This window comes from Schistocerca cancellata, chromosome 1 (assembly GCF_023864275.1).
Source record: "Schistocerca cancellata isolate TAMUIC-IGC-003103 chromosome 1, iqSchCanc2.1, whole genome shotgun sequence".
Taxonomy (NCBI): Eukaryota; Metazoa; Arthropoda; class Insecta; order Orthoptera; family Acrididae; genus Schistocerca; species Schistocerca cancellata.
The window spans coordinates 653,435,361-653,456,239 of NC_064626.1; the positions used below are offsets into that span (position 1 = coordinate 653,435,361).

At 38.2% G+C, this 20,879-nt stretch overlaps 1 protein-coding gene across 1 annotated transcript in view; it reads left to right on the top strand.

Annotated features, from left to right (window-relative positions):
* Nucleotides 1–4,348: 4,348 nt before the first annotated feature.
* Nucleotides 4,349–20,879, top strand: part of LOC126183487 (cleft lip and palate transmembrane protein 1-like protein) — a 182,639-nt gene continuing 166,108 nt past the window's right edge. The window contains exon 1 of the mRNA XM_049925519.1: nucleotides 4,349–4,623. Coding sequence (XP_049781476.1) covers nucleotides 4,468–4,623 — 156 coding nt within the window. The 5' untranslated portion in view covers nucleotides 4,349–4,467. The remainder of the gene's footprint in view (nucleotides 4,624–20,879) is intronic.

Consider the following 20,879-nt stretch of genomic DNA (forward strand, 5'->3'; position numbering starts at 1 on the left):
AATTCCAATCCCAATGAAAGCAGGTATTGACAGATGTGAAAATTACTGGATTATCAGTTTAATAAGCCACGGCTGCAAAATAAAATACTAACACTAATTCTTTACAGGTGAATGGAAAAACTGGTAGAAGTCGAACTCGGGAAAGATCAGTTTGGATTCTGTAGAAATGTTGGAACACATGAGGCAATACTGACCCTACGACTTATCTTATAAAATAGATTAAGGAAAGGCAAACCCACGTTTCTAGCATTTGGAGACTTAGAGAAAGCTTTTGACAATGTTGACTGGAATACACTCTTTCAAATTCTGAAGATGGAAGGGGTGAAATACAGGGAGCGAAAGGATATTTACAATTTGTACAGAAACCAGATGGCAGTTATAAGAGTCGAGGGGCATGAAAGGGAAACAGTGGTTGGGAAGGGAGTTAAAAGGATTGTTGCCTATCGCTGATGTTATTCAATCTGTATACTGAGCAAGCAGTAAAAGAAACAGAAGAAAAAATTGGAGTAGGAATTAAAATCCATGGAGAAGAAATAAAAATAATAATAAATATTAAACTGATGGTTCAGTAATTTTCACATCTGTCAGTACATGCTTTAGGTTCGCCAATGACATTGCAATTGTGTCAGAGACAGCAAAGGACCTGGAAGAGCAGCTGAACGGAATGGACAGTGTCTTGAAAGGACGATATAAGATGAACACCAACAAAAGCAAAACAAGGATAATGGAATGTAGTCAAATTAAATCGGGTGATGCTGCGGGAATTAGATTAGGAAATGAGACGCTTAAAGTAGTAAATGAGCTTTGCTATTCAAAGTAACTGATGATGGTCGAAGTAGAGAGGGTATAAAATGTAGACTGGCAATGGCAAGGAAAGCGTTTCTCAAGAAGAGAAATTTGTTAACATCGAGTATAGACTTAATTGTCAGGAAGTCGTTTCTGAAAGTATTTGTATGGAGTGTAGCCATGTATGGAAGTGAAATGTGGACAATAAATAGTTTAGACAAGAAGAGAAAAGAAGCTTTCGAAATGTGGTCTACAGAAGAATGCTGAATATTAGACCGGTAGATCACATAACAAATGAGGAGGTATGGAACAGAATTGGAGAGAAGAGAAATTCGTGGCACAACTTGACTAGAAGAAGGGATCAGTTGGTAGGGCATGTTCTGAGGCATCAAGGGATCACCAATTTAGTATTGGAGGGGCGGGGTGGAGGGTAAAAATCGTAGAGGGAGACCAAGAGATGAATACACTAAACATATTCAGAAGGATGTAGGTTGCAGTAGGTACTGGGAGATGAAGAAGCTTGCACAGGATTGAATAGCATGGAGAGCTGCATCAAACCAGTCTCAGGACTGAAGACCACAATGACAACAACAATTTCAATCCATTAATAACACCCATGTCAAAACTATTCTGATCAACATTGTTCTCCTCACTAATTATGCCATGGTTCTCACTTTGAACTGTAATTGTTTTTTAAATATCTAAGTTGCACACATGATTTATAACTAATATAATAGTACACTGTCTGTATCTTTTTTGCCCAACAGTGCCTGAAAATCGATTTGCTTCTGATAATTTCAAATTCACTCATCATACGTTGCTGCTGGTCATTGGGCTCTATATTCAAAGATCGAAGCATATGCTTGAAACGACAGTCACACTTTCAAAAAGCCTTGTCAGTGGGCAAAGATTGCTGTTAAATGCTGCACATGCATAAACCAGCAAAAGCTGTCGCAATATAACATACTCTGTGATAACACCAAGCAACAAGCTTACAAATAATGTCACGAAATACAATAAATATATCGATATGGGTGGATGTAGGAACCTCACAAAACTCTGGTGAGAGTCGCTGCAAGAGAGGCTTACTGTGTCATTCAGAACGTTACAGTTGTAATTCCGTGAATATGTCCTTTAAGAAGAGTCAGGCAACACATTACTTCATCCCAATTATGTCCTATGAAATGACCACAACAAACACGTCAGAGAACTTACAACTTGTAAGAAAATTTATCGCTAGTCGTTCTTCCTGTGCACCATTCGTGCATGGAACAGAGAAGGGGAAATTTGATAGCTCCCACACACTAAGATGGCTTATGTAGCATAGATGCAGAAGTCAAATGACTTATAATGATGGTGATAATCTAATAAATATTAGTGTATAACAAAATAGTAATAATAGTCATTATATTTAAAAATAATTTAATGTTGTGGCTAAAATATAATCAGCTCCACCTTGTTTTTAATTAACCCCATGTTGGCAGCCACTGCTCTAGGAAATCCAATTTTGGCTTGGAAAGAAGTGAAATACACGGTTATAAATCTCATTGACCAACTATCTATGGAATTAAGATGTTTGATATACTCTACAGTACTTTCTAATAGAGATAATAATTTAATAAATCTCTATAGCTCAATGACCTGGTACAAGTGTCTCTATTGGAGACCACTTCAGCAACGTGCATGTCTTTCATCTACCAAGTAATCCTACTAGGGACAGGTGACTTAAGGTTTAGTGTAGAATCCCAAAGCACAACACCAGGACCACAAAAACAACCATGTTCAACAATGTTACTGGGTGCTTTACGTATTTCCACCTCTCCTCAGATGAGGGTATATACTGCATTCTCAAATATCATCGTTTTGGTGGTCCAGGTGTTATGGTGTGGGGAGGCATAAGGTTGCATGGGTGTACTGACCTCCAAATATTTCAACATGGTACACACAATGGTCAACGTTTTGTGAATTGTACTCCTTTACCATGTGCACCTGTTCAGAGATGCATTCGGCCTGACTTCATTTTTGTGGACAAAAATGTGCGATCAGGTCGAATTGCACAGGTGGAGGAGCGCTTGGAATGAGAGGATATTCGACAAATGGACTGGCCTGGACATATTCCCGACTTCAGTCTCATCGAGCACGTATGGGATGTGTTAGGGAGATGTATTGCAACATGTCCACAAGTCCCAACCACCATCCAACAACTGTCCATCACGCTGGCGAAGAAATGGGCTATTCTACCACAAAAATGCTTACCAACCGTGTGGCCAGCGTGGGAGCACATTGTAGAGCATGCACTGCTGTCTTGAGATGACACACCTTATTAAGAACCGTCCTGCCTTTTGTAAGTACAGGGGTTCATTATGAATCACAGCGACTTCAGTGTATTTATCGTCTTTGAATAAAAGTGTCATTTCTGTTAATCTCATTGCACATCGCTTTCAATTATCTTCTGTATTGTAAGGTAATGTAATGTATGTACTACAGCAGGTCATTTTATGTCTGGTCCATGTTCCATCTATGTTACTTGGCAGTGATACGACACGGGAAAGTTACTTTCGTCCTTCAGTTTTACACAACAGTGTACACTGTAGACTGCCAAGCACAACGATATTACATTGTTTCAGGGTATTACATTTCAAAAATCATTTTAATGCCACTTGAAATATAAAAAGTTTTATTTTTTATTATGATTACCAAACTCCATAAAGAATTAGAAAGAGTACTGTATTTGATTAACTATAGTGGCTTTTAGCAACATCTAGCTTCAAACTCAAGAAATAAATAAACTGGAACTACTCAGTATCATTGAGAAATGAGCGTTTTGTTAGAAAGTGTCAGATGTTATGGTAATTATGTTAGTTTGGTTATAAAATTTTGAAGCATAATGAATGAATGCATAACAATAAATGCTAACGGACGGTGTTTTACCTGCCTCTGTTGCTCCTTAATTATATCTTGTTCTCCGAGTCACAGTGTAACATTTTATTACTATTATTATATATTACAATATTACAACTTAGACTGTGTCCTTAGGTTCTCGTTCATTATGGGATTCATGGAGCTCGTTGTAATGGAAGTTCGATAAATTAATGAATGTTGATTTAATCATACTTCAGATGTTAAGTCCCATAGTGCTTAGAGCCATTTGAACCATTTTTAATCATACTGAACGAAGACAAACAATACATCCTAATATTTTGTAGTTTTCCTGAATGCGCCAATGGAAGCACTAACTGGCAATTTTTATAAATAGAATCAAGTGTCTTTCTTCAAAGTATGTGATCTCAAACGCAGCTAAAGGCGTGAATGAAAATATTATCGTACTTTCTTAGCATAAAATTGTAATATTGTAGTTTATATGGAAGAGAGAGGCATTAATTTAGGAAATGACGCATGTGAGTTTTGTTTTAATACTTACTGAAAAGTTTTACTTTTTACGGGATTCACTGTATTTTTCATTTCAAATGTTAAATTGTTATTAGTCCGTATCAATAAGGTTGTTCGTTGACGCAGGAGCATTGGATCTTTGACTGTCGCACCTGTTAGATACCAAGGATAATTGTCAAGTGTAGCACGCATACATCTGCGACAGAGTGTTGTAAACATTCAATGACGCTAGTGAATGACAGCGATACCAAAACTGTAACATCCTAGTTTTTCCGTACCAGAGGAGCTAATATGCGTTGGCCATCGTTTTCACTTATACTGTCTGGTGTTTTCCTGGGATATATTTCATATTCAGTGTGGTCATTAGCTCAGTTGTTTGTGCCACCGGCATGTGGTAAAGGCGAACGTTGCATTCCGTCATTTCTAAGAAGTAAACCGAAATTACATGTAAGTATGCTAACAATGAAAGAAAAATGTCAGAGAAATTATGTTTATTGATTTGTCATTCAGGTTCATGGATGTATATGTCTGGAAAACCGGAGCGAGTTTAGATTTGTCTACATTTCCTGAACTACGGTGAAAGCTATTGTCATGTTGATGACTATTGGTCATTTCGTGGTAGGAAATTATTTTGCCTTTATTGCAGAAACGGTGCGTCTTGGTCACGTATGTGTGATTTACCAGATGGTATTGTGCACTGCTGTAAAAAGCAGTGCACGTGTGTAGTAGTAAATGAGTGCCACGTAGATCTACTGAAATAATGTCTTCAGAGTGTCTTCTGGTTTGAGGTTTATATTTATGCATGCATATTTATTTGTTGACACGAGTTAGACAAAATTCAATGACATTCCAATTCGTTAAATAAGCACATAATTGTTAGTGAAATAGCAATTTAGCTAGTAGGCGTACTACAAATAAGGCTAAATAATAAAAATGTCTTTACAACATGTAAAAAGGAGTTACTGTAGAATAAATCCATCTCATCGGAGTGTGATAAGGGTGTGTTATTGAAAGGTGAAAATTGGACCGATCATGTTGTGGGTAAGAGGCACTTTCATGGCACTGTGTGCATTTGATTGGCATACGTCCTTACTAATGAGATGGAAAAGTGGTAGATGTGTTCATTGTATAGACAAACAGGGCAAGAATGTGCTACACAAATAATAAGTAATGAAGAAGAAGTTGCTGGTAAACAGTTCCTGGATATAAAGATTGTCATATGTCAGTAAACCCTGGCATGATATGTATGTACCTCATGCATACTCTTTATCTGATTATGAAGCTGACTTTTAAGTGTTCTGGCAGCATTTTATTTGTTTCATTCTCTATTACCATCGGCCAGTGAAAAATTATAGTCACTGTTATGACAAACTATATTGCCCTATACAATTATGTTTTATTAGAAAGTACAAAGAAACAAAAACTGAAACCAAAATGATATTCACTAGCAATGAAGGAACCAAAGAGGCGTACGGAAAATAACAGGACCCCACCTACCCCATTGTTTGCAACAGATATAGCTCATGGTAAGCAAAAGGTCTGTAACATCAGAATTCAGGATGAAGTTTCAAATCTGGTACACTTGTGTGTTTTTACAACTTCCCTTAATATGATGTATTGCTTGTTAGCTTTTGTCTTGGGGTGTCTGGTCAACACTTGTTTCACAATTTTTCTGGTATTTCACCAGCACAAGTGACTGATGTTGTCAAAGATCCATCATCCATTGCTGGTAGAGGACTGGAGCTGAACCTGCAACTGGTGGTTGTGTGTACCTGTTGTGTCAACATATCCGAGAGTCTTTTTCTGGTCATTTCAGCTGTGGGTCACTCCTTGTTAACTGCAATGGTTTTTCACAGCAGCATGGGAATCCAGGATCTGTTTACCATGAGGCTTTCTACCTTCTTGTTAAAACTGTTGTAGTGTTAGCAAGAAAGAAGGAAGCCTCAAGTTGAATGGAACTTGCATTTATGTGCTGCTGTGAATGACCATTGCAGTTAACAAGAGGAGAACCACGACAGCAATGACTATGGAAAGCACCTCAGATGTTGGTGCGATAAGTACATATAATCTCTGGAGGGGCTCAACTCCAGCCCACTGCTGGCAGTGGAGGGTGAACCTTTGACAATGACAGCCACTAGTGTTGGTGAAACAGCAGAAAAATCATTGAACAAATGTTGGGCGAAGATCCTAAGACAAAAGCCAACAGGCAGTACATCAATAGGTGACCGTAAAACCCACAACCTTTTTTTTCTTATTATGTTGCAGTACTGTTTATAATGTGAAAGTATTTCTCTGTCATTACTTGTTTTGGCTATTTAATTTTTGTTGTGAGGATAAACTGATAGCTGTGGTAATCTAAGATTTCTTTAATGGCCTCCCAGTGTTGCATTAATTATTGTTTTAGGAAAACAGCTTTTAAAACTGGATAGAAACTCGTTAAGAAATATGTTGTATTAAGAGCTAGCATTAGGCTCAGTGTACACTTCACCCAGCCAGTGTAAATGAAGCTTCCTTTAAAATTTTCAGTTGTTTTGTCATTAATCAGCCTAATGGATTTCTTTGGGTTTTTTTACTGTACAGGGGTCAGAGTTATGTAATGTTACTAACTGTGCTTCATGATCTGTGAGTCTGTCTTTCACAAGATAGAAATGTATTTCTGTAACTTCCACATTTTGTTTGAATACATTATATATTAGGGTACTACTGTCTTGAGTAACTAAGATTGGGAAATTAATTATGGTACTAAATTATAAGTGGCTAACAGAACTTCCAGATCATTTTTCATGTCAGATTCCTTTAAGAGCTTACATTAAACTCACCACAAATTCATAGTACCTTCTTTCTGTGATGCACAACACAACAAACCATCAAAATATTTCATAATTAGGCTATTTCCCATTTATCCATGGGGACTTCTGAAGTGTAGCAATAACAAAAGTTACATTTCCCAGCATTAACCTGCATTGTATCCTTTTACCAGGAAAATTGCCAGACAGCTGTACATTTTGCGAAGTTATTTTTGTTTTGTTTTGACAGGCAGTTTCATAATTTCAGTACATGATATTCAGGCCCCAACAAATTAGAACGATTATGTATATCAAGGTATACCACAGTTGACCTTACAGAAAAGCAGTGTAAAAATGAAAGTGCTTAAAATCTACAAAATGCAATTAGCAACTTTAAGACAAGTACCTGTGCACATACAACATAAAAAAGTAATGTACACATGCTGGTTAGTGTTGAAACTATTTTAACACCACAGAATTATAACAGAACATGCCAAACATTACAAAAGACTGTAAATAGACAATATACAATCAGAAGCACATAATTCTTATAGATGAGAAACACCCTAGTTCTTATGAAGACCCACCCTCATTCAAAGTTAAACATTGTGATGTAACTTATGAAATACATGATAGTGTGTGTATCCATCCCCCAAGTATTATCACAATTGATGATATATCAAAATTAGTTGCCACAACATCAGAAAATGCAACTAAATGCAAAACCCAATGGCTGACATCTTATTAAATGAATCACAGTATGCAAAAAAACATGTGAGAAACAGTCATAAAATAGCTCTAGAACATATGTTATATACAAAATCAAAAATAAAAAGATATGACTTTGTATCCCTTACATCAGTTAAAAGGCAGGCAAATACTAGGACGGAACAAACAAGGACCTCAAATTCATATTAACTAAGGGGAGGCCTCTGAAATCTCAACTGATAATGTAATACTATTACCATGGGAATATAAGGCATCATGCTATCAACCTTTCTATAAGATGACGATCCCACACAAATAGGAACTAATATGTAGCAACTTTGATAGTGTAGGGGTGGAACAAACTAAAAGTGAGGTAAGTGAGCAAAGACCAACAAGGCACCCAGTAAGCCCATGAACTAAGGAACATACAGATACAAAAAAAAGGGGGGAGGCAACAGTTGATTGAAAAAATTAGTTGTTAATTGGCCTCATGCTATAAACCAGTCACAAAGTAGAACAGTACTAAATCAAAACCTTGCAAATGATGGAGATAACCATGGCAATAAAACAGGCAATGTATTGGTGGTACAAGTGTAAATGTGGTAGGAGTCTCAAGCCACACAGTAAAACTTGTAGCACACAACAGTAGCCCATAACATATCGAAGCTCGTGTTGTGGGTCACAGGTTTTACTGTGTGGCTTGAGACTCCTGGCATATTTAGGCTTGTGTCAATATTGTTTGTATCACCTTGGTTTTCCCCATTATTTGCAAGGTTTGATTTGGTATTGTTCCACTCGAAGATTGGTTTATAGTATGAGGCCATTTAACAACTCCTTTTTTTGCTCACAACTGTGGTACCTCTCACCCGCCTCCCCCTTTTTCTTGCTAGTATGTTTCTTAATTAGTAGATTTATACTTTGGTATCTTGTTGATCTTTGCTCTCTTACCTTACTTTTAGCTTGTGAAGTCTTATCTATTAAAAACGTTAGTCCACTCCAATCAAATATGAAACAAAATATTGTTAATACACACATTCATCCATTACCACAACAAGCTGAAACCTAAATCAACATGACACTGTTTTGTAATACTTTAGTTGAACACTGTGATTGTGTTCTAGCATCTGCGGATGGGTACAAACGAGGTGACTCCATTGGCTGCTGCCCCCCAGGATGCTTACAATCCTCTAGTGAACATGTGGCTCTGAACATTTATGGTACTATTTACATTCATCTTCTGCAAGTCTTAACATTTGGAGAACCTGCTGCAGCACAGTTATGTAAGGCTTACCAAGGCAAGCAGCTATGCTTCAGTGGACTTTGTAGATCTTGTGGAACCTAACGAACTAAAAAACAAATCTGTTAATAGTATGGGTGAACTGTTGGAGATCACAAACATTCACACAACAAAGAAGGTTTAACATAATAATCCCCCTGGAATTTCATTAGGAAAATTGAACCTTGGTAATTGTAACAGGGCACAACAATGTTAGAATGTCTTTACTTTGGTAGAGAGAGAAGATGAGCCTTTCAGAAAGAATCCCCCTTCCACATCAACAAAACACTGAGAAATATTGCTGGAACAGTAAAGTCAGTCACACACCATTCAAGCGTATTTGGTTGAAACTGCTACATATTGGCACACTACCACCTTTCTGAACTGGAAGAATTTTTATTAGTATACTGTTGCTGTAGAAAAGCATAATACATTCAACTTCAGTAAGTGTGTTGTACGTTGTAGAGATATCGAGGACATGTCCACTGCTAAACTGCAAAAATAATGGGAAACAGAAAGTGTTATCAGGCTCCAAACTAAACTGCTTTGTAGACTGCTCAGGTAATCAACCAGCTTGGAACAGCATTTTTAGAAGGAAAGAAAATTCAAAAAATTAAAGTGAGCCAGAGAATGCTGTATACTGTTAGTTGATGTTTGTAAGCAGCTGGAAATCATCATGAGTACTCTCAAGCAATTGGAAGCTGTTGCAAATGGTTGTTTTGAGAGGGTTACCATGAATCATGTGCCAGAGTTACCAAAAATACCTCAAATGCTATTATTGCTTCCCGTGAATCCTCTCTTGTCTACAAGGACTATGAAATCTATCACTGCCTTTCTGCTTAATTGGGTGTGACGTTTCAGTGGTAGGGCTAGGCATTCTGTGCAGGGTACACAGGAACAATGGAGAACTAATGGTGTTATACTGATCACCCTAATAAACAAATTTGGGGTGCCGTCTATCGCTGAAACTGAGACTTCCTTCAACTGTTGGAAAACCTGCGGTGTCCCATCTCAAGGGGAGGCGAATGCAAAACAGTAGGGGTCTGTAAATCATCAGCAGTTGAAACAAATGGCAAATAATGGTACTCCGTAGGGAAATGTCATTAAGAGATGGAAAGACACACCATGTGCACTCAGTGTGTATAAATGGCAGCCACCTCCAACATATAGGAATTGGGTGTAGCTAACTGCAAACTTTGGAGCATATTGGAACAAGCAATACCTGTCATGAGGGTACAGGTGTCATACTTGAATCATTCCAGTGACTGGTAGTACCAGACTTGATCAGAGGTTTGGTGGAGATAACAATTTGCGGCATTTCTTTAGAACTGATCATGACAGTCTGGTTCTTAGTCGAGTGGAAAGCTTGAACTGGAGACTTTGGGGTTTCTGTGACAAGTTAGGTTGTGACTTCCTAGACTTGTGCCATTGGGCTGATAATTGTAGGGTCCCTTCCCCCCCCCCCCCCCTCCTCTCCTGCTACCCCAGTAGCTGAATGTGTGTGGCATGCACATAAGGTTATTTTTTTTACATTAGGTGACTCCATCCATTCCAGATAATGACAGCTGTAGGAGACATGGAAATATCAGTGTAAGATCCAAAGAAATGCTCATTACAGGTGAGAGTATTAAAATCCTTAGACTTCGTCTTCAAGGAGCCAAAAAAATTCCAGTCTCATAGCGTGGCCAAAGGTTACTGTGAAACAGATACAAATAGTGAGAGATGAGAAGAGCGAACAGGAGGAGTGAATTTAAAAGTAATACACGACGCAAAACAGCCTGCTGAAAGTTAGCACAGAGGATACGACCTAGAAAATATATTTGTAAGTGACAGAATCAGTGCCCAAACATAAAAAATTATGGGAAACCTGATACTAAGAGAACAACACAAACCAACTTTCATTAATCATTGTGGCTATCAGACTCAATGTAGTTCCATTTAAAGGACATTTTAATTTGACGAGAGAGAGAGAGAGACAGAGAGCAGAATGGCTTGATTTTACAGAAGAATTGAATGGAGAAATCATGCAATTGGAATCATATATCAGTTCTTATGACAACTTTGTTCTGTTAGTTAAAAAAAGTCCAGGACCAGGAAGTACATGCCGAGGGGCTGTAGAACTGAATACATTATGGGCTTGGAGGGAGGCTCTAAAGAACTTCTGGAGCAATGTGAATCAGTGAATCATGACGATCCTTTCTCAGAAAACAGTATTCAAGCAGGCAAAGAGGTTCTAGGAGCAGTATCAAAGTGCCAAGTGAAATTTGGTCCAAACTGGTAACAAATCTTTGCATGAAGCAAAACAGCAGGTGATTGTGGAAGTTAGCAAACAGTCTCTACAACTCCGGCACCTGATCTATTTGGAACAACTGATGGGATAGCTCATTGCCCTCTAGTAAATGGGAAAATACCATTTAGAGTAAAAAAAGAGTGAAAATCCAATGTGATATGGGTAATGAAGTGGATGCTTCTGCCATGCCATTCAGTATTCAATCAGGCTAAATGGAGGAGACAAAGCTGCTGGCTTGAATGATATTCACATTGAACAAATAAAGAATTTTGAGCCTGTAGCCCTAAAATGGATTGTACAGTTAACGAATAGTTGTAGCACTACCATGCACATTCTGAAACTCTGGAGTATAACCAAGGCAGTGGCTCTGTTAAAACCGTTGATAGAACCTACAGAACTGTCACTTCTGGCAGTTGAAAGAATGGTTGTTGACAGAATTTTTGGAACAAGAGAGACCAAAATCATATCATAACAAGCAGTATTTATGCATGCCAAAATACTCAATCTCACCCAATACACATTGGATGGCTTCAAACAGAAGCAGATAACTGGAGTCACCTTTATAGATCTCTTGGCTGCCTGTGATACATCAACCATAAACACTGCTAATTAAATTTTATAACATGACTAAGGACTTTTGAAAGACAAATTAGTGGAATATCTCCTTCAAAATAGACATCTTTATGTAATGCTACAGGAGAGGAAGAGCTGCTGGAGAAGGCAAAAGAATGGCCTACCCCAAGGTAGTGTCCTGTCGCCAATTTTATATAAACTATCTGCACAAATGACCAACCTGTAAACACTGAGATGAGACAGTCTATACATGATGATTATACTGCCATAGCTGCACCAGGAAAATCACGTGAGAAACTGGAAGGGAAACTGATGCGGAGTGGAGACTTAGCTGTCTACTGCAGAGAGAATTTCCTTAATCCAAATCCCTCCAAAACTCAGATGTGAGCCTTTCACATTAGAAATAAAGATGCTCATAGACAATTGAAAGCGATGTGGCAAGGTCAGGAGTTGAACCATGATGACTTACCGAAATATTTGGGTGTCCGACTTGACAGGGCTCTGAAATTTGGGAAGCAGTGTCAAAATGTGAAGGGAAAAGGTATCTGCAAGGAATACCATCATATTAAAATCCACCAGCACGGAATGGGGAACTCAAGCTCAAATTCTGAGAACATTGGTTCTCACATTGTTGCTCCGCAGCAGAGTGCAGCACCACTCTCACACAACTACGCACATGCCAAATATGTCATTTTGCCAATTGATGAGATGATGTGCATAGTTTCTGGCTGCCTAAAACTAATGCCAATCCAACAAATTTGCTCCTTTGTTGTCATAGCTCCACCTGCAATCAGAAGGCAAGTTGCAGCTGATTCCAAAAGGAGAAAACAGGCTGATGATCATAGGCATCCATTATATGGCTACCAAATAAACCACAGCCGATTAAAGTCCAAGAAAGTTTTATGCAAATGACCAGCCCTTTAGACAAACTGCCTGCAATACAATTGAAAATTTATGGCAAAATTGCCTGAAATGTAATAGAAAATTTATGGCAAAACTGTATTAATCACACACTAATAAAGTTTAAAGAACAACTGGCTGATGGAAGTAATCTACTATTTCAGACATGGAGGTTACTTAAGAACTGGTGTGAAGTTGTGCAGTATCAACCTGAGAAAATGGGGATATAAAGAGAGTGATTCCTGTGAGTGTGCTGCAATACAAGGTCATCGACTTCTAATAATATGCCCAAAAATAGGCAAATCTTCCAAAATGGCGGACCTTATCATAGCAAATGACAAAGCCATCCTTGTGGCTTGTTATTGAAAATTTGCATTATAATTGGTAACCTAGACACATGAAGTAAATAAGAAGCAGCAGTACTGCAGCTGAGTCTTGGAGTCTCTATAGAGTGACCCTTTGATGCTACTGCAGTGAACATGGCAAGACTGAACACATTTGAGGGAGCACAACTGATTTTCCAACAAATATCCATCACCAGTTATTATCTTCAGTTTTCTAATTTTAGTAGAGAACAGACTCTGTAATCTCTTGTAGTAGCAGTGAGTAATAGTTGAAATTTTCTATTTGTCAGAATAGAGGAAGAAGCAGTGGCTTGCACTTGTCTCCTATTTTGAATCATTGTGTATAGTCACAATGAGTAATAGCTGATATTTTTTTGTGTGAGGATATAAAGAGGAACTTGTCTCCCATTCTGATTAAAGCATTTGATTGTGTTTTGTTGGAATGAGTTGCAAGCAGAGTTCTCATTTCTGATACTGAAAGATAGAAGTTGTCAAAAGAGTTTTGCTAGAAAGGACATAGTGGTAGGGTGTACTCACCATCTTACAAAGACATAAAGTAACTGTAAGAAACCTTTGTGAATAAGGCTGAATTATTGGCAAATAAATAGTTCAGAAATCAAATTCTTAAGTCTTTGCACCTTTATTTGCTACCACAAAGCCAACTACTTCTCCTCTCCATTCCAAAAATTGCCTGTGCTAAGCATCCTAAGAGACTTTCTCCCTCTCACACTGCAAATGGTAACTTAATAGACCTCAGTCCGCATTGTCATCAATGTCCTGATTGTGTAACACAGGCCACACCTTTGTCCAAATTGGTTGTGTGACCTGTGCCTTGATGCGACACTGAAAACTACGTACATCAGGTATTTTGAAAGCCCAGTCATGAAATGTAGTAGTTCTAATGGTGATGAATAGAACTGAACTCATTGAGGATATCCACAATGTAACTGATATCAGCGACCATGAAGCAGTTGAAGCAACAATGATTACAATTGTACAAAGGACAACAAAAACAAGTAGAATGATTTATATGTTCAACAAATTAAAGGAACAACCAGTAGTATCGTATCTCAGTGAGGAAATGGAAATGTTTAACTCTGGAGAGAAATTGGGAAACTGTGGCTCAAGTTTAAAAGTATAGCTGACCATGTGCTTGATAGATATGTGTGGTCTTTGACACAAAACCTAGGTAGCTGGTGTACAGACTAAGTCTGAGTCATTCATTTAAGGCGACAATAAAACTAACCGCTATTCATAATTCGTAGTTTGGCCATCTACATGATGTGGCAGCATTGTAGGAAATGGAGGTTTCTGAGGGAAGTGTTGTCTTCAGCTTGAGTTGTTGTTGTGCTGAATTTGCTCATAATTTTTTCAGTTACGGTTGATTTGCCTGCTAAAAGTATCACTCTGATGCAGCTTCACAGATAATTTGGTGCACTTTTTAAAAGATCAGTAATAACAAACCCTTCCAGAAGCATTTCTATAAATAAGCTCATGGCTCCATCAAGATCAGAAAAATTTATACTTGAGAGTTTCTTTGCCATGCAGTGGTCATCAGTCACCTGATGCCAGCCAGCATCCACTCTAGTGATTGCAATGTGGTACACCTTCATTAAAATCATTAGGTTTTCCTGAATGTCCATTCTTGTCAGAATGATCCTTCTTGAAATTAAGGGAAAAAAAAAGTTTTATGATGTGATTTCTACAATGACGCACATCCCACACACAAATGTTTCAAATTGCCACTGCTGCCTTCATCTCTCTATTAAATCCCAATCACACGATGTGGCACAAATGTTAGTTCTTTTTCCATTTGAGTCTCTATTTCATAAGACTGAAGTAGCACTCATAAGATTCTGATGCACAAAATCCAATATGTAAACACAAGAAAAAAGCTAGTAGGTCGTATAAAAAAAATGGCAGTCGTAGATACACTCACAGAAACATATGCACCACCAAAACAAACATAAATGTTATGAACTAGATAAATTTTAATCGTGATGATACTGCAAGGTAATTCTTATTGTTATTTTGGTTTCTTCCATCGTAAGTGTACCGCAAATTGAAATGTTCATTCATTAGACACTTTATACTTGTATTGACAAAGCATCACCAGCAACAACATTGAAAGTATTCAAGTAGTTGATACTTTTAGTTATTTTGGTTTTTATAGACTGAATGACAGTTTTCCTTAAGTACAACATATTCTAAACATTACTGCCAGAATTTTTTGTGTTTCTTTTTCTGCATTCTGATGAAAGCTACTTCTCCTGTCATGTCAGCAGAAGCTGGAATTGAATGTAATCTGCACACACTTGCTTCTTTTATTTTCACACGGATTTTTTAGACAACTTTTTCAGTCAAGTAAAGTGGTTTCCTTGCAAACTACCCTTTCTTAGTTTCAAAACTGTTAGTTCATTTATCTGCTGCAAACATCACCCCAATGCAACTTCAAACATAATTTGGTACACTTTCTAACCCATCAGTAATAACAAACCTTTCAAGAAGTACGTCACAAATAAGCTCATGGCTCCATCAACATCAGAACCATTTCTAACCCAGAGGCTCTTGGCATGCAGCAGCCATTGACAACCTGACGCCATCCGCCATCCACTCAGATGTTCTCTGTAGATACCCATATTTTGCAATCAATGCTGTGTGTGTTGTGCATTTTATTTGTGTTTGCTTTGGGTTTAGTGCCAGCCACAGCATTCACAAAACAAATCTTTTTTAGGTTTATCATGATCGAAATATTTGTTACGTATTGTAACGAAGTAGAGAGGATATAAAATGTAGACTGGCAATGGCAAGGAAAGCATTTCTGAAGAAGAGAAATTTGTTAACATCGAGTATAGATTTAAGTGTCAGGAAGTTGTTTCTGAAAGTATTTGTATGGAGTGTAGCCATGTATGGAAGTGAAACATGGACAGTAAATAGTTTGGACAAGAAGAGAATAGAAGCTTTTGAAATGTGGTGCTACAGAAGAATGCTGAAGATTATATGGGTAGATCACATAACTAATGAGGAAGTATTGAATAAGATTGGGGAGAAGAGAAGTTTGTGGCACAACTTGACCAGAAGAAGGGATCGGCTGGTAGGACATGTTCTGAGACATCAAGGGATCACCAATTTAGTATTGGAGGGCACCGTGGAGAGTAAAAATCGTAGGGGGAGACCAAGAGATGAATACACTAAGCAGATTCAGAAGGATGTAGGTTGCAGTAGGTACTGGGAGATGAAGAAGCTTGCACAGGATAGAGTAGCATGGAGAGCTGCATCAAATCGGTCTCAGGACTGAAGACCACAACAACAACAACAACATTGTAATGTTTACATCATAACCATTGGAGATGATCTGAAAAAGTGAACCACATCTGGTGAATCAGCTTTTCAGTTTGCAGTATGCTTAAGGGAAAAACAGAAATGACAGTGACAGTTATTGATTTATGGTGTCTAGTTTGCAGCCAGTGCATTTGTGTACTGTTGGAAACTATGCTCTAGCCAGTAGGCCTAGTTACAGAGTTGGGAATAAAACTCATTGGCTAATGCTTTCACTATTCTGGCCCTTAGTGGCCACGTCCTCGAGACACAAACTGTACTACTCACTTCAGAGCCCACTCAAGAAACAAATGAGCTATGGAAATGTGTTCCTCTTGTTACTAGTATAACCTAGACTTGGTAACAACACAGAATATATTTGTCAACTCAGGTCTTTGAGTTACCTCCTAGATGGCACAGAAATATCCTGCTTAATTCACTTGACGTTTTCTTGTCATTTCTATTGAACTATCTGAGTGGTTTTCACTTAAAGGTGTGACGTCAGGTTGTCAGTTTACAGTTGTCTCTAGGAACATAGCTACACACAGTAACAACAACTAATTTTGTACTTTACATTGCAGATTGTCTGCCTAACTCACCGTTGGGGCCCTGGCACTTGTGGTACTACTTCTGCTACAGATCTGTCCTACTATTCTTTTTTCTTCTCTGCTTTTCCATCAAATTGTCTTGTTGGTGCCATCCATGCTTAAATTTGGTTTATGATTTTAGGCACTCATCTTTTTTCTGTTCTGGCACTTTATACAGCTTTTCACCCTTCATTACAATGTCACCATTGTTGGGTTTTACCTACCATTCCTCTGTCAAATTTTACAGAAGGATGGATCATGCAGGGAAGGACACTCAACTTGGTGTACATTCTACCTTCTGTGCCTTTCTATCTTTCTAGTATTCTTTTCTGGAAAAAGTGATACATACAAAACTAATATGATAGCCATCCCATTGTGGGGGGTGGTAGTTTCCTGACCATCCAGAGATCACACTGTAAATCCCCACATATGCCAAGGAGTTTGTGTCCGAAGTGGCTGGGGCATAGGGAGTCCGAGCATTGGTTACCAGAACAGGGAGCTGTTGCTGTGTCTGGGTGGCACATGTGGAGAGAGCCCCCATTCAGAGTGGGTGGCACCAAGGAGGATGACTTACAAATGAAGCGGTGCAAACTTTCTTCTGCTGGTGGTTGTATGGCCCCAGCAGTCTCTTTTGAAGGAAAAGATTACTACAATGCAGAGAGATGTGACCCCACCTGGCTACACTTTGGGACGAATGTAGGGCTAAGAAACAAGGGGGAGAAATACTCCCCAGAATACTACATATGCTCTAGGAGAGATGAAGATTCCTTTCTGGCCACAAAATCATTACTCTTTGTTGCATGCCTTGAAGACAGGTTTGGAGAGGTAGCAGTGACTTATAAGTGGAAAGTGGTTTGGTTCTGATTAAAACAGCATCCTCTGCTCAGTCGTGGGCACTGCTTGCCTGTAACAAGCCATCCCATTGTGAGGGTGGTGTGTGTAGCCCACTGACCATCCAGGGTTCGCACTGTTGATGCCTGCACTGACAGTCTCATTATGGTACCGGATATCATCTTCCAGTGTGACCTCCTTTTGTAGACCGTTAATAAGGTAAGTGGCATTTTGGTGTGATGGGGGATGCATTTTGTCCATTGTGTTCAGTGGGAACAACAGGAGAATGGTGTTGATACTGAGGCCTTCATCTTGACGTTTGAAGATGACTCACTGCTGGGTCATTCCACATCAAAAGGACCAGGGGTCCCCACTCTGCAGTCTCCAAATCTAATGAAATTTGGTGTGGAGGTTCTGTATGGTCTTTGGTGGCTACATACCAAATTTCAGTTCAGTTTCTTCAGTGGCTGAATTCTTAGAGCACTTTAAAGAGAGGCTACTCACCTCCGCATCATGTATGAAAGTGCAAATGTGCCAACTTTGCTAAGCTTTTTTAAAAGTTCTAGCAAAAATTTGGTCAGTTGCTTTAATATACGCAGACAACTTTTTAGTCTGAATCACACCATGGCAGAAATTAGGAATTTAGCCTTACCTAAATATAGAGACAAGCCTCTAAAGTGGCTAAAAAATTCATTTCGCTATTCTAAGAGCCATGGTTTGTCCGGTCATTGCTACTTTTCATATGAACCAATCACACCAAAACTTCAGAGGGTTGTTCATATCAATGAAGTCTATATATTGACCAAATTTAATTAACATTGGATGCCTGCAAAGGTGGCCAAAATTTTCTGCTTGCAAATTTTAGAGTATTTTTGGGGGGCAATATCTCAACTGTTTCTTCTTCAATCCTCTTTTTCTTGCTACAGCTGGATAAAGCATGCTTTAAGCTTTCAGAGAAATATTGTTTAATTTCTGTATCTTTGAGTCTGATGAGTAAGAATACATTTCAAAAGTTATTATTTTAGCACTTGGAGAAGATTTAAGAGTCAAATATTTTGCTCATTAAGTCCCACAATTAATCATTTTTATTCGACTGTATAAGTCAGTTTCAAATATTATTTTAACACATGACATAAAAACAAGTATAGTACAAAACACAGCAAATTTCCAGAACAAAAATACTAAAGAGTCAGTTCCTTTTTTCATTAAGCACTTCTACAATTTTGTCAATGGCAGATTGTGGATAACTGTATTGTCTTCCTGGTGATGATGTTGATGGGGCTTCTAAAGTTACGAAGGTATGTTGCTCAGGAATCCAGCAGGTATCTTTAGCAGTCGGTCAGTGGAAGGAACGAGCATGACTGTGTGGGTGCATAAAGGTGATGATGACGTCTTTTTGTTCATGTGAAACTTCACATTTTCAACCCATACATACAATACTTGGAATTGAGACTGCTGGAATTTCTTCATCTGCTTTGAAGGTGTTAACTGTGAATGCTGTAGCATCATTGGAAACTGTGCTTACTCTGAGCTGATTACAATTAATTGATTTTCTCTTTTTCCAGATACTGTATGTCCCATGGTAAACCTTGATTCTTGATCTTGGACGATTTTTTCAATTTCTTCTTTTGGTGCATAAAAAAGCTTTACACCTGGAATACTATCATCACAGAATTTGAATAAATCATATGGAGCCAATATTTGGTTAGCTAAGGCCCTCTGCAGACTAGCACAGGCTGCAAGTCCTTTTGCTGTTCCCCCAATGCCATCACAAGGCAATTTACCAATGGCTTGTTCCAAAAATATTCCATTTGGCAGTGATGCTAAAATCCGTTTCATACAGGTATAAATTGATGAAATTTTTGAAATTCTCATTTTGAGCAGCTGAATCATCACTAAAGTAGTAAATGTTCTTAATATTTTGAGTCTTTGTCTTTAAATATGCTATCAACTTTATTTGAAAGGAATAGACAGCAATGGTATTAGGACAGGACAGTTGCTGACCATACGAATGCTCATATGCTGACATTCTTTGCCATTGAAATAGACATCAGATGGATGAAATGTGGCCAGACTATTCTCACAAGGAATCCTTGCACAGTATCCTGAACAACAAATTAATATTCTCAGCAAAATCTATCAATGTAATTAATTCATTTTTTGCAAGATTCCTTTTTAGCTGCTTAAGATATAAACTTTGGTGTTTTGACACACAGTGATTGCTTCTTAAAGCGATAATTTTCAAAATCAGTGCCTCCATGAAATCTTTAACAGTTCTTTGACAAGTCTCCACTATGTGTCTGCCAGCATGGACCCATTGATTGTATTCCAGTGTTTCTTCAGGATCACAGTCTGTAGAAGAGTCTTCAAGAAAAGCCTCTAGTCGCATTTTTCCTGGACATTCCTCACAATGTTGGAGCATACTATTTTTTGATTCCAAACTGCACTCAGTTTTTTTTCATCAAATCCTTGTAGTCATCTTGAATGAATGTTGCTGAAGCCAACATTAATCTGACATTTTGATGAATTGCACGTACACATACTGAATGTGATACAGAAGCACCAGCTGTACTTCACCGTTTCGGCGTGAGCTCGCAAAATTTTGAGAGGCTTAGTTCATTTCCGTATTGCTTACAATGACCAATGAAAGTTTTTTAAGGTTACAAAGGAGCAGGCATTTCTCCTTGTGAATCTTTCCCCATATATTCTTACTGCAACAGAATCCTTTTTGCCTGGGCATTAACGAGAAAACTCGTCATCTTCAAAGAAAGTGAGGACATTTTGTTTTATTTCATCAATGAGCTTTTTCCCCTTTTCAGCCTTCTTCACCATCTTAGTTGGAACAGCAAATTCTTTAGCATTTTTTCAGTAGTGTAGCTGTTTGGGGCTAGGGCCAAAATTTGAACTGTACTGCTATTGCTTGAAGTCTGAAGTTTAATTTTAAGTTATTCAATTAAGATGTCCATTCCTTTACATTTATGGCACTCTTTCATTTGTATCTGAGCAATAACTACTTGGCTCACACCAGCAGCTGTGGCAATTACCTTAGTAATATCACCTTGGGCTTTCAGAACTTTACACTTTATGTAT